This window comes from Ammodytes marinus, assembly GCF_949987685.1.
Source record: "Ammodytes marinus genome assembly, chromosome: 3".
NCBI classification, from domain to species: domain Eukaryota; kingdom Metazoa; phylum Chordata; class Actinopteri; order Uranoscopiformes; family Ammodytidae; genus Ammodytes; species Ammodytes marinus.
In genome coordinates this window covers 16595360-16607657 of record NC_137232.1, presented here as the reverse complement: position 1 = coordinate 16607657, position 12298 = coordinate 16595360, and the positions used below count along the sequence as shown (strand labels likewise).

At 41.8% G+C, this 12298-nt stretch overlaps 1 protein-coding gene across 2 annotated transcripts in view; it reads left to right on the top strand.

The window, feature by feature from the left end:
* LOC307248537 (neurobeachin-like) overlaps nucleotides 1-12298 on the top strand; it is a gene marked incomplete at both ends in the record, with an annotated part of 199544 nt that overhangs the window by 70454 nt on the left and 116792 nt on the right. For both annotated transcript variants that reach the window (XM_080024948.1, XM_080024947.1), the window contains 5 exons: nucleotides 4525-4722; nucleotides 4859-4992; nucleotides 6624-6732; nucleotides 8235-8387; nucleotides 9886-10054. In XM_080024948.1, the coding sequence (XP_079881074.1) occupies nucleotides 4525-4722; nucleotides 4859-4992; nucleotides 6624-6732; nucleotides 8235-8387; nucleotides 9886-10054 (763 nt within the window). The remainder of the gene's footprint in view (nucleotides 1-4524; nucleotides 4723-4858; nucleotides 4993-6623; nucleotides 6733-8234; nucleotides 8388-9885; nucleotides 10055-12298) is intronic.

Below are 12298 nucleotides of genomic sequence, written 5' to 3'. Positions count from 1 at the left end.
TGTCGGACGGATATGTGTGCTTTCAATCGGGTCTATGAATGCTGGGACATTCCCAGGAGAAGTCATTGTTTGGTCTTTTCACTAATGGCTGGTGACTTGCCATTTTCCTTCCTAATTGTGCTTCTAGACCTTCTATTAGAGAGGTAACACACACGAGCGGAGCAATCCTTTTTTAGATTTCTAAAATGAAGAGTGTATCCCGGGGAGACAATTACCCAGGATTGATGAAGCTGTGACCGGTGTTTGTAATGGTGAGCTTGATACAGCCTACCAGGTGAGTGGAGGAGGACGGTCAGCAGAGACACACACACACACACACACACACACACACACACACTGATTGGTTGTTGTAAATGGGAGTGCTGTACAGGGGATGAGACGCCTGTCGCTTTTAATTGAGACCCACCAGGAATCTGAGGGGGGCTGCCGTCTGAGGGCACTGCATACATCTGCTACAGTATGTGCGCTGGACTTTCAAAATATCAGTTTCAACTCAGCTCAGCTCTACAGACAGAAAAACAAACATCTAGGCTTGATGTATGATTTATTTTCTGATCTGTGGTCTTCTCATCCATTTTTGATGTTTGACACGCTTTGCATTGCTCGCTCAGTGTATGAAAGGAACTGTAACTTATGCTGTTGAAATGCAGAAATGACTGCTGCCCAGGCTTACTATGTCTACTGCAAGTAATGATACATGGCTATACATTTGACAGACGTGTTAGTGAAATCTGAATTTGTTCCCTGGGTCTCTTTTGATATTTCTGTATGTGAAATTTCACTTTGGACTGAGATGGACTTCTGGTTATATCATTCAGAGTACCAAACAACTTTTGCTGTATATTTATTTTTCTTTGACTGACTCGAAAAATGCCCAGCCATTCGGAGATAACACCAAGGAGCAGTGTTGGTTCTACAGACACTGATGCACTGAAGTTGACTTTAATTTTCGGACTGTCAATCATCACTGCTGATTTAACAGAGTCCATAAGATTTGCTGAATGTCTAGAAATAAAAGGCAGATTTCCTACAAGGAAAGATGTGTCACGTGTAACGCAGGAATATGTTATATTATATAATTCCCCATGGATACTGGCAAAGAAAGAGTTTTGAAAAGCCCCCTGTGTGTTTATTCTGGATATCTATTCATCTCTTTGCGGGAAATGGAACGACTTCCAGCACAGCAATGTCCGGCGACAGCTTCTCTGAACCTGAAGTATTAAATAAATTCAACTCAATTTTATTTAAATAGCTCCACATCATAACATAAGTTATTTTGTGGCTATTTTTCATAGAGCAGGTCTAGACCATACTGTTCAATTCAAAGAGACCCAACAATTCACAATGAACAAGCACTTTGCATTTGTGGAAAAAGGAAGAGGGATAGGTAAGAGAGAGGCACAGTAACCGTCTTTGAGTTGACTTGTCAAAACAATTAAGCCCTGACTTTATGTCCCTTTACTCAATGCACTTATAATCATTTCCCTCTATCATCATTACCGTATGTGTTCTACAAGTAGCTCATTGAATTTGTGTCAACACTGCTCTGCACTATGCATCTCAGATCGCTGTCAAGAGACAGAGGAGCTGCACACTCCATGTCAGAGAAGACAAATGTTATCTCTTTGTAGGGGCCATGTAGTCATCCAATATCTGATCTGTAGAACATGACATGACAAGCTCACAGATGTCAAAATCTACTGAGGTACCAAACAGGCCTACATGCATACCTGCAAATGTACTGAACCTGCTTGTCACCTGGGATCCAAAATAAGACATGTTATAAAATGTTGTCAATGTCATCTTCATTAAAATAGACGGCTTGGTAGACAATGATTGGATATACTAGGAGATGGTGTGTAAGCATGCAAATAAGCCCTGAATGTTTGTTTTGGTCTGCAGCTGAAGTCAAACTCTTACCATGAGTAATGGCCTAACCTTTAAAAATATTTTTAATTAAATCTGTTTTTTAATATTATGAATTCATTGGATTCCATTCCATTGTTGACTATATTATTTCAGTATGCTATGCTAATGGGAGGGGAGTATCCCCAGCTTGTCTTGTCAGCGTCTTCCATGTTTCTTGTTGGGAGTCGTCATGGGGATACCCCTGGTCGATGACAGCCTTTGGCACAGAGAGGAACAAGGGAACTGTGCTCTCATTCTTTTTCTATGACTGACTGCTCTGTGGGATGATGCTGTCATGCTACAGGGTTTGTTACTGGAGCTGCAATCCATAAGATCATTATTTTCACACTGCGGCAGGGCTCTCGTACTAAAGTGCGGGGCACTGGAGCTTGTTATTTCTTGTCACTTGGGTTTCATGAGTATGAACTTGTGAAGGATGTTAGAGACTTCATGATGAGATACATGCTTGGGCTGCTGTGTGGACTTGATCATGGCAGAGGAACAGAATACCCTGTACGCCCTTTTATCATCTCCACTGGAAGGAGATATACCATTAAATGTGGCTCAGCCCTCTCCGTTTCTGGAACTGCCCTGTTGAACTCTTCCTTGAGTAATTCTGCCGGGCAACATATTTTGCGCTAGAAAATATATATGGATTTTGACCAGGATCATTTGGAAACAGGATTCACCTACCATATAAACATTTGAATCTGGTTTGATACAAGCTAATTTTACTATTGTGCAGTATTTGTATCAGGTATTTTATATAAAGAAACTGAAGAAATTGTTGTTTGTTTCTTCCAAAGGTTGCCACCTACCTACAATTATACACTTTAAAGGCACTCAAACTAGAATGCACAATGTTTGTCCAATCGACAACCTGAGTCAGCGCACCTTGTTTTTCCATTTACTCCCTTAGTGAAAACAAGAAACCCAAATTTAGCTGCCTTTTAGCCTGGTGCATGAACCCTGTTTGCCTGTGTTGCATAACTTATTTATTTATGTATTTATTTACGTTCCCTCTTGGAACAAATGGTTGTTTTTCACTGGTACTTCCGCTCCCTCCGTCTCTCTTTATCTCATCAGCATCCGCTTGCTGTCCGTGAGTCAGAGAAGAGAGGGAAGGAAAAACATTTCTCTAATTCATAAATAATTCAAGCCTCTTGATTAGAGGACCTGATTTCCTTATCAAGCACAGTCCATTCACACTGCATTGATAGATGAATTCAGCTCATCTGTCAACAGCTAATTGAGAGAGTAAATTAAGTCTAGGCTGTTATCAATCAGCGTTTTGTCTATGTTAACAAATGAGTATGTGCGACACAGACACTGAGTGAAAGAACCTCAACTTCTTTTTACAGAGCCCTAAAATGTAATGTAAATTTATTTGAACAGTACAAAAAACAAACAAACATTGAGCATTGTTTAAGGCACGGACAGATGTCATGTACCAGGTTTTAGCAAAAGACTAATTTCCACCTGTAATCCCTGGACAGGTAAATTGAGTAATAAAATAGTGCTAATAATAATGTTATAAATAGTGCTTTCGATGATACTTTAAAAACCTATGGGACATAGGATTAATCCCTATAAAGAGTTAAAGATTTAGAGTATTACACATGTTCCAAATAGCATGTTTTAGTTTTAGTTTAGGAATCTTGTTCTGTATGTGGATGGAGGGTAAAATGTAATTAGTAGTATTTGCTATAAAAAGAAGAAAGGCTTCATTTGAAGGTGTTTTTCTTACGTAGTGATACAGATCTTAATATGTGATAAGTGTAAGACTTCAATCATAGCACACTATCTCTAAAGCCTCTTTCAGTTGCAGTGTATCTTCATGAGAATCAAGGCATGAGATTGCTCCCCCAACAGGCTAGAGTGAATGACTGGGTTAAGTGAACGCAGGTAAACAATCATCTAAGGTATCAGGGCAACTCTGATCTTTCTAACCAGACCATGTTCCTCCTTATCTTTGAACTCTGCAGTAACATTTGAAGATTTTCATCAAACAATGTTCCCACAGAGATAAAAAGGGAAGGCTCTGGCGTAAATATTCTTAAGACAAAGATCAAACCAAATGGAAAAAAGGTCCACAACAAATAGCCTACCTACATGACATAAACATATCATGTCATATATTCCCTATGAGACACACAGAGAAAATCATTTTAAGGTTTGTACTTTAAAATAATAAATAAGCATTATATAAAAAAATTAATAAAATAAAAAGATATATGACAATATCTGTTTGTTCGATTGCATCACTAACCTCAACCCTGGTGACGGAGATGAAAAAGATGTGAATTATTTAAAAAAAAAACATGAAATTTCAAAGAACTGACTTACTGTCATGCACTGTGTGCCTAGAAAGAAATCCCAATCCCTGGAAATGCGTGGCCGCTAATGCAAAAGTCAATAATTCATTTTTTTCTATTTTAGAATAGATATTTTTTTCAAACAAGTTATAATTAAAAGATAAAACCCGGGAGACATTGAAAGGGTTCATATGCAGGAAGAAGCTACTTCTAGCTAATCTATCACTCTCTGCATCTCTTTCTTTTATCTCTCCTTTATTCTCACTTATTTTTTGCTCTCTCTTTCTCTCTTTTTTTCTAGAGTACATTTAAGTTCAAGTCCGAGAGTGATATCCACTTAGCCGAGCATCACAAGCAGGTGCTGTATGACGGCAAGTTGACCAGCTCCATCGCCTTCACCTACAACGCCAAGGCCACCGAATCCCAGCTCTGCCTGGAGTCCCTGCCTAAAGAAAACACCTCCATCTTTGTTCACTCGCCGCACGCCCTTATGCTACAGGTCAAAGCCAACACTGTCTCTCAAAGCGTAAAATGACCTTGATACTGTTGCATTGACTTTGGTAAGCGAACATTTTAAAATGTCACTTTCAAAGGGTTGTGTCTTATTGTTTTTTTTCTTCATATTATTCTGGCAGGATGTCAAAGCCACGGTGACTCACTCCATCCACAGTGCCATCCACTCCATTGGTGGGATCCAGGTGCTCTTCCCGCTCTTTGCTCAGCTGGACTACCATCAGCTCAATGACAGCCAGGTGGAAGCAACTGTATGGTAAGACGTAGAAATGTTGATTCCTTAGAAATTGAACAAATTCTATTGTTGGTAACTATGAATTTGCTTACTTTTTTTTTTTTTACATTTTTTGCCATTTTTAGCCTTGTGTCCAATGCATCTATAATAAAACTCTTGCCTGCTTCCAATAACAGTTGTGTTCCAGTTGTAGTCCAGTTGTCTTTATTATCTCTGGTCCAGACTGCTCTCATCCCTGTCAGCCTGTGGTGGTCAGTCCAATGCTTCCCCGCGGTGCGCTGGAAGCAGTCTTAGCTCGGCTCTAATCCTGTGTCCATTGCAACAACTGCAGTACAAGCCAGATAGACACACACAGGGGTGGCCACACAGCAGCACCAGCTCCCCACATGCCCAAAGCTCTCTGCCTCTCCGTACTTTCTTCTCATCTCTTCTCTGGGCCCCTCATTTCTCTCTAGCTAGTATGTCACGGCTCCTTTCCCTCTCAGTGTGTAGCTCTTCCCAAAAACATTCTTTGTCCTTCAGTCCTTCTTAAAGCCTGCTGAGCTGACGAGTTCAAAGCCACTTGCAACAATTAACCGTCTATAAAGCATGTGGATCTGCTGAGGCTGTTCTCAACAGCGACCTCAAATAGAAAAATATTACTTTTATCAAATATCTAAGCTCCTGTTACTGTGTGCCAGCTTGAATTCCAAACAGCAGTGGTGAAACATCAGTCGCTACTGTTCTGCTAAATTGGAAGGAGGCTTTGCTTGGAGTAAAAAGGATCAGAGGGTAAACTGTGACAGGGTTCTGTGTGTGTACTCATGTATTCCCCTCGGCTCACTTATCGTTAAGTTAAGTGAGAAATGACCAACTGCAAACAGTCAGAGTGCACTTCTGTCAGTTTGTATGTATGCATTGTATGTGCAGTATCTTTGGGCAACCCTGAACAGCCGTGGTTGTGTCCTTGCGATTGTTAGAGTGGAGGCCACGGGAAAATGTGTGGGGAAAGCCGATTTAAGAAGTGTCACTGAGCACCTGAGCACCACTGTCACTCAGCCAAAGGCTTCAACTGAACAGCCCTGCAACAAAGAATTTATAAAAAAAGCAGAAAATCATCTTCAGTGTGCTGCCTTGCCCCCCTTGAACCCTGGCCCCTCCTCCCCCCCAACATACACACACACATACACACACACACATACACACATGCTCGCACACACACACACGCGCGCACATGCACGCGCACACACACGCACGCGCACACACACACACACACACACACACACACACACACACACACACACACACACACACACACACACACACACACACACACACACACACACACACACACAATACAACTCACCCCCGAGACAGCACTCTCTGTCCCTAGAGAGCCCAGCGAGCAAACCCTTTCTTATGAATTGAAGAGGGATGAAAGTGGTGAGCTGGAGTTCCCAACTGATTGCTGACATCCTCTGAAAATGACCTTGTTTTTCTCTCTCTCTCTCTCTCTCTCTCTCTCTCTCTCCCTCCCTCTCTCGCTGTCTGCCACAGTATTTCCTCATGCTTCTGTAATTCATAGAATAACTGCTGCACCACCCGATGAGTGTGTGTGTGAATTGAAGGTTATATGATTCCTGTGCGAGACGTTATGTTTTCCTGTTTTGCAGTGCCACTCTCCTCGCCTTTCTGGTGGAGCTGCTCAAGAGCTCTGTGGCCATGCAGGAGCAGATGCTTGGAGGAAAGGGCTTCTTGGTTATTGGATACCTGCTAGAGAAGGTATGGAAGAGCATCCTCCTATACTTATCCCAACAGCTTTCCAACACATGGTGACACGTCAGTTCTCAGGAAGGTGCAATTTACAAATTCACCTATTTCACCTTACCCATTCAAATGCTGTGTTATTTACACTGTTGCTCTTGGGAGAACATTACGAAGAACCCATATACATGTAGCCTGTAGGCCAATAGTGTGGGAACAGACAGACTCATCATAGCAATATTTTTCTCTCACTTTGAAAAGTTCACTTCTGGAGTGAAACAATGATTGGGAAATTATAAACTGATGTTTCAACAGTTTTTTTTTCTTTCTCAAAAACCCATCTGCTGTTAACACCTCTGTCACTATCTCCACTATCAAGCCGCACTGTGTCTTGTCTGTTTTCTACAAGCCCTGCTGTCAACAGGCTGATATTCCAATGCTTATAGCAGAGTCCTCAACATGTCTTTGAACTAAAGAGAGCTAGAGGAAGAACTAGAATACTTCCTCTCTTGTTCTCGCTCTCTCCTTCCGCATCAATCTTTATTTACCCATTTTGTGATGCAGATCTAGCAGCTTGCCGGCCTCCCCAGAGTGCAGGCTCTTTTTGAGCGCTGAGAAATGACTCCACTTTGTCACTCACTGACTTGCCTGCTGGCTTCAGCTGCTGTTAACTAACAGCCAGGCAGAGTCGGCACCTGAGAGTTTTTTTTCCCCTTCCTTCCTTCCTCCTGCCAGGTTTCACACTTCCACATATCACACCATCTGTTCGCGATCTGTTTATGCCACACCTTCTCTTCTCCCCGTGCCTTCATTTCTCCTGCCCTCCCAAGTCCCCACCTGGGCTGAGACCAGGTGCCAGACAGGAGCGCTAATGGTATTCTTCAAAGTGAAATTCCTTGCAAAGTCAAGCCTCTAACACATTCAGTAACTTGACAACATGCCTAAGTAGATCAATTTATCTCCTTTGCTGACATGCTAATGAGCTGCTACTGACAAAAGTACAACACGAAAAAAAACAAGTGATCCTTTAAATGAGCCTACATAGGTGGGGAATGGAGAATTGACAAAATGAAAAGGACAGTTTTTACACACATAAAAAGTTTATATAATAAAAGACATAAAAACAAATTCACAATGTGTCTGTAGAATTTTTAAACTGTGTTTTTTTTTATACATGAAGTACCTTTATACTTTTTGAATCCTCTAAGACCAACTTGAATAAGAAATGTGTTTGATAACTGCCATCATTGGCTTAAATAGTGAGTACAATTTAGCATTAATGTTTTTTTTATATTTCTGTTTCTTACCACTTGTATAGTCCTATATTTTCTACGTCTATTGTTCTTTCGTTATAGATGTGCTTTGTCATTGTAACATTTAGTTTCTTTTTGTGAACAGTTACCATAGGGTGTCACTGTCCATAATGCGGACACTATCAGGAAGGATAAATACCCGCTTACAGCAGAATAGGCCTGCTGATGTGTTTACTGTTTAACACTATGTTGTGCTTCTTCCCACAGTCATCCCGTGCCCACATCACCAGGGCTGTATTAGAGCTGTTCCTCTCCTTTGCAAAGTATCTGGATGGTCTTGCACACGGAGCACCACTGCTGAAACAGCTGTGTGACCACATCCTGTTCAACGCTGCCATCTGGATCCACACCCCTGCCAAGGTGAGCTCCCGCAGGTAACTCGGTCCACAAAGGGGACAGGTGTCTTTGTATATGATCAGGCTACAACCACAGAAGGCTTACGTAATCATTGCCATGGTCATTGCTTCTGTGTAGACAAGAATTGAGAGTCCTCATACCAGTGTTTCTAATAATGAAACCGGGCTGAAAATATCTGCTGTCAAGTATGTATGTCAAGTTGTAGTGTAGGTGGTATTCATGCAGAGTGGAAGAGATCGTATACTGTTTATGACTGCAGTTCATATTAATCAGCCAAATGCAAAACTATGTTGAGTTGGGTTGAGATGTCAAATGAGTATTATGTAGTTTCAGCCTTTTACAGTTTATCTTTAGCACATACACTGGATATATACTCAAATTGAATATGTGGAGAGTTCACTTGCCTCCACTTTTCTGTCCTCAACTTAACCAAGTCTATCCACAGCTTTTTTTCCCCCGTCCTCCTCCATTTGAATAATGACCCATGAAAAAATGTGATGAGGTATATCAAAGGAGCTGAGTTTTTGAGTTTGAGTGTGGCAAATACATTTGCCTCAGGAAGGCTGCATGGTGGGCCATGCCATGAATAAATAAAAGGAGGAAATAAATACAAAAGTGTCAGGAAGCCTGCCTGTGACACTCCCCTCCCAAAGCACAGCGTAGAGGAAAGAGGGAGAGAAAATGAGAGAAGGAGCGAGGTAATGAAGTGGGTTAGAACACTTTTAGCTGCACCGGCACAGAGAGCTATATGTTGGCTGCTTCCCTTAGGACATGCCACGAAAGTCCACATTTCTTCCGTCCCTATATCTGCAGCATGGGGGTAAGGGGGAGCCAGCTGTGTGAATGATGGGGGCACACGACAGCATTAATTACATGGGCCAATGACCTTGTCCTAGTAGGCAAATAGGATCTTGTGAGTGCATTTGACTTTTTCCTGTTCTCGTAGAAAATGACATTACAGAGAGCCTGCTGTTCACTTATCTCCAGTGTTTCATTTCAGCAGCCTCAGAACCATATCACATCATGCTCACGTCGTAACCAAGCTGCCCGCCTTTCATCACGACTCACATTTGACTCGTTAATATCCTGTAATTTATGACATGTGGGAAAAAAGCCTTCGGTATTTGTAGCCGGGACAACTGTGGTGGGGATTACGGATTCTTGTCAGGTCTGTTGCTAATTACAGAGGACACGCTAATCATCACTGAACAGAGTGGAGCTGCAGAAATGATGAAATTGAGTAATACAGGGTCAGTGGTCATCTCCGCCATACACCTGCAACGTATAATAGGCTTCACTAGTGCTGCAATTAACCTCAGTACAATGTCTTGGGATTAATGTAGTTAATAGCGTGTGTGTGTGTGTGTGTGTGTGTGTGTGTGTGTGTGTGTGTGTGTGTGTTGTGTGTGTGTGTGTGTGTGTGTGTGTGTGTGTGTGTGTGTGTGTGTGTGTGTGTGTGTGTGTGCGCGCGCGTGTGTGCACGTGTTTGGTCCCACTCCAGGTACAGCTCTCTCTGTACACATACCTTTCTGCTGAGTTCATCGGCACGGCGACCATCTACAACACGATTCGTCGAGTGGGCACGGTGCTTCAGCTGATGCACATGCTAAAGTACTACTACTGGGCCGTTAACCCCGCAGACTGCAGTGGCATCACGCCCAAGGGTCTCGGTAAGCATAATCAACATTTTGGGGAAATTTTTTCAACACAAGTTTATTTATTTTGTTTATTTGCTTTTTGATGCAGTGCAATATGATTTGGTTTGGTTTTATTTGTTGATGTAAACTGTTTCATATCCATCTGTTCCAAGTGAAGCTTAGTGAAAAGGAAAGGGAAAACGTCGGGAGCGAGTGAACCAATCACAATCATCGTGTGCAGTCACAGGCCAAGATAGATCAAAGTGTCTTCCTTGAAATAGCAGCAGCTCCCCCACATTTGAAATGACTCATCCTCCACATAGAAGCGCTGCTTGCCTATCAGCTGTTAGGACCGTGGCCATCAGTGGAGATGACAGTGAGGTAGACACGCCACATCAATACTGTCATTCCCCCGGTGGGTCCTCTGTGTGGGTGTAAGGCCTCTGAAACCTGGACCAGTAATTTAACTGGCATCGTGGTGCAGCTGGAAGTAAAAGTGTCCTTGAACTGTCATTTCCTTTTTGCTCTCCATTATTCTTTGCTCAAACTACGTGTCATAGTATATACGGGTTACTTTTATATTGGTACTGAGGCCTTAGCTTATGCTGCACCGAGGCCTAATGAAATCTACTGTCTGAAGGTTAGCTGTAGCTACAAGCTTCTTTTTTATTTTTTGTTTTTTTCTTCCTTTGACATAAGCACTACTCTAAAAGTGACTTTGAAGAAAAAGTTTGACATACAAAGCTCAGTCCTGTGTGGTTGTAAGTAAGCAATCTTCATATGTTTTTTATTTCATATATACAACACATTTTTTAAAAGGGAGGAATCACTGCCAGTGCTCAACAAAACAATATTTTCTCAAGGCTGTGATGAAGAGACCTGATTGAATAAAAGATTGACACTTTACCAACCACCCTCCTTGTCTCCCCTAAACCTATAGCCCTCTGAAACTCAACTATATATATGGTGCTGATTGTCGTCGGACTCCCGGGAGATTGTGGTGGGCTGAGAGAGTAGCAGAGATACTGGGGCAGGCATATCTCATGGTTTATCTTCAGTGTAGGTCTGAAACCATTGATCTGCACTTGATTAGGCAGTTCAGTTTTTCCTCTCTGTCCTTCTTGGCTGAGAAATGACCAAACAAATGCACACACACACACACACACACACACACACACACACACACACACACACACACACACACACACACACACACACACACACACACACACACACACACACACACACACACACACACACACACACAGAGGTGGTGGAGAGCCAAGAAGATAATAAAGTGTTCAATTATAGTGACACAGAGAGCACATTTAAAACGGAGCTCCTCCAGCTACTCTCTCTGTTTCTGTGAATGCCACCCTCCCCTCAGGTCTTAATAGAGAGTGCTATCAAATTAAAGCCATGTATCATTTGGTTATACACAGAATCACTGCAGGCACTCAAAGACAAATGTGTATTGTTTAGCATATCACAGTCCATGATAGGTACCGACACAAACCAACACATAATCCGTCTCAATCTCTATCACTCTCCCTTTGTCTCTGTCTCTGCCTGCCTCTGTGTTCACTCAATAAGAAGTGATGAGATTGCAAGCAAAGCTGTTCGGCCAGTCACCACTCTCATTTCAATCTGGTTCTTCTTTTGTGTGGCCATCACAGGAAGAATCAACAGTGACACATGTACTGTATGTACTTCAGAGGAAACATCTAATCAATAATTTTTTTTATGTGCTTTCCTTCTTATAAATTAGAAAAATCCAATTTTTTTCTCTTATTTCAACACTGCTTTGCTTCTAATTTTCACTAGATCAAACTGAGGCTAGGTTGGGCATCAGAAAACGATTGAAAAAAATCTATTTATTTTTTCATTGTTTTTCCCCGTTATGTTTGCCCTGTGTATGTGTGTATGTGTGTGTCTTTACAGTGCATACGAACATTCTTTTCATCAGCCTTTATTTCAATTTCATACAGGGGAGTGAACAAAGTGAAAAATCCAACCATTCTTGTTATTTATTTAAAGCTTTGCACCAGTATACACAGGACACATGCTATTGTGTATGCCACGACTTTATTAACATCATTGTCATGAGCCGAAAATAAGATTCCTACATTAATCACATGGACATAAATTGTTTCCCAATAAATGTTCTCCCTTGTGCCCTTGGGAGGCGTGAAGTAAAGCAATATGTGAATGAAGAAACAAGAGCTGTGCAGAGCTGCTGAGCATAATTGGTTGAGAATATAACTTAAGATGCAGTGG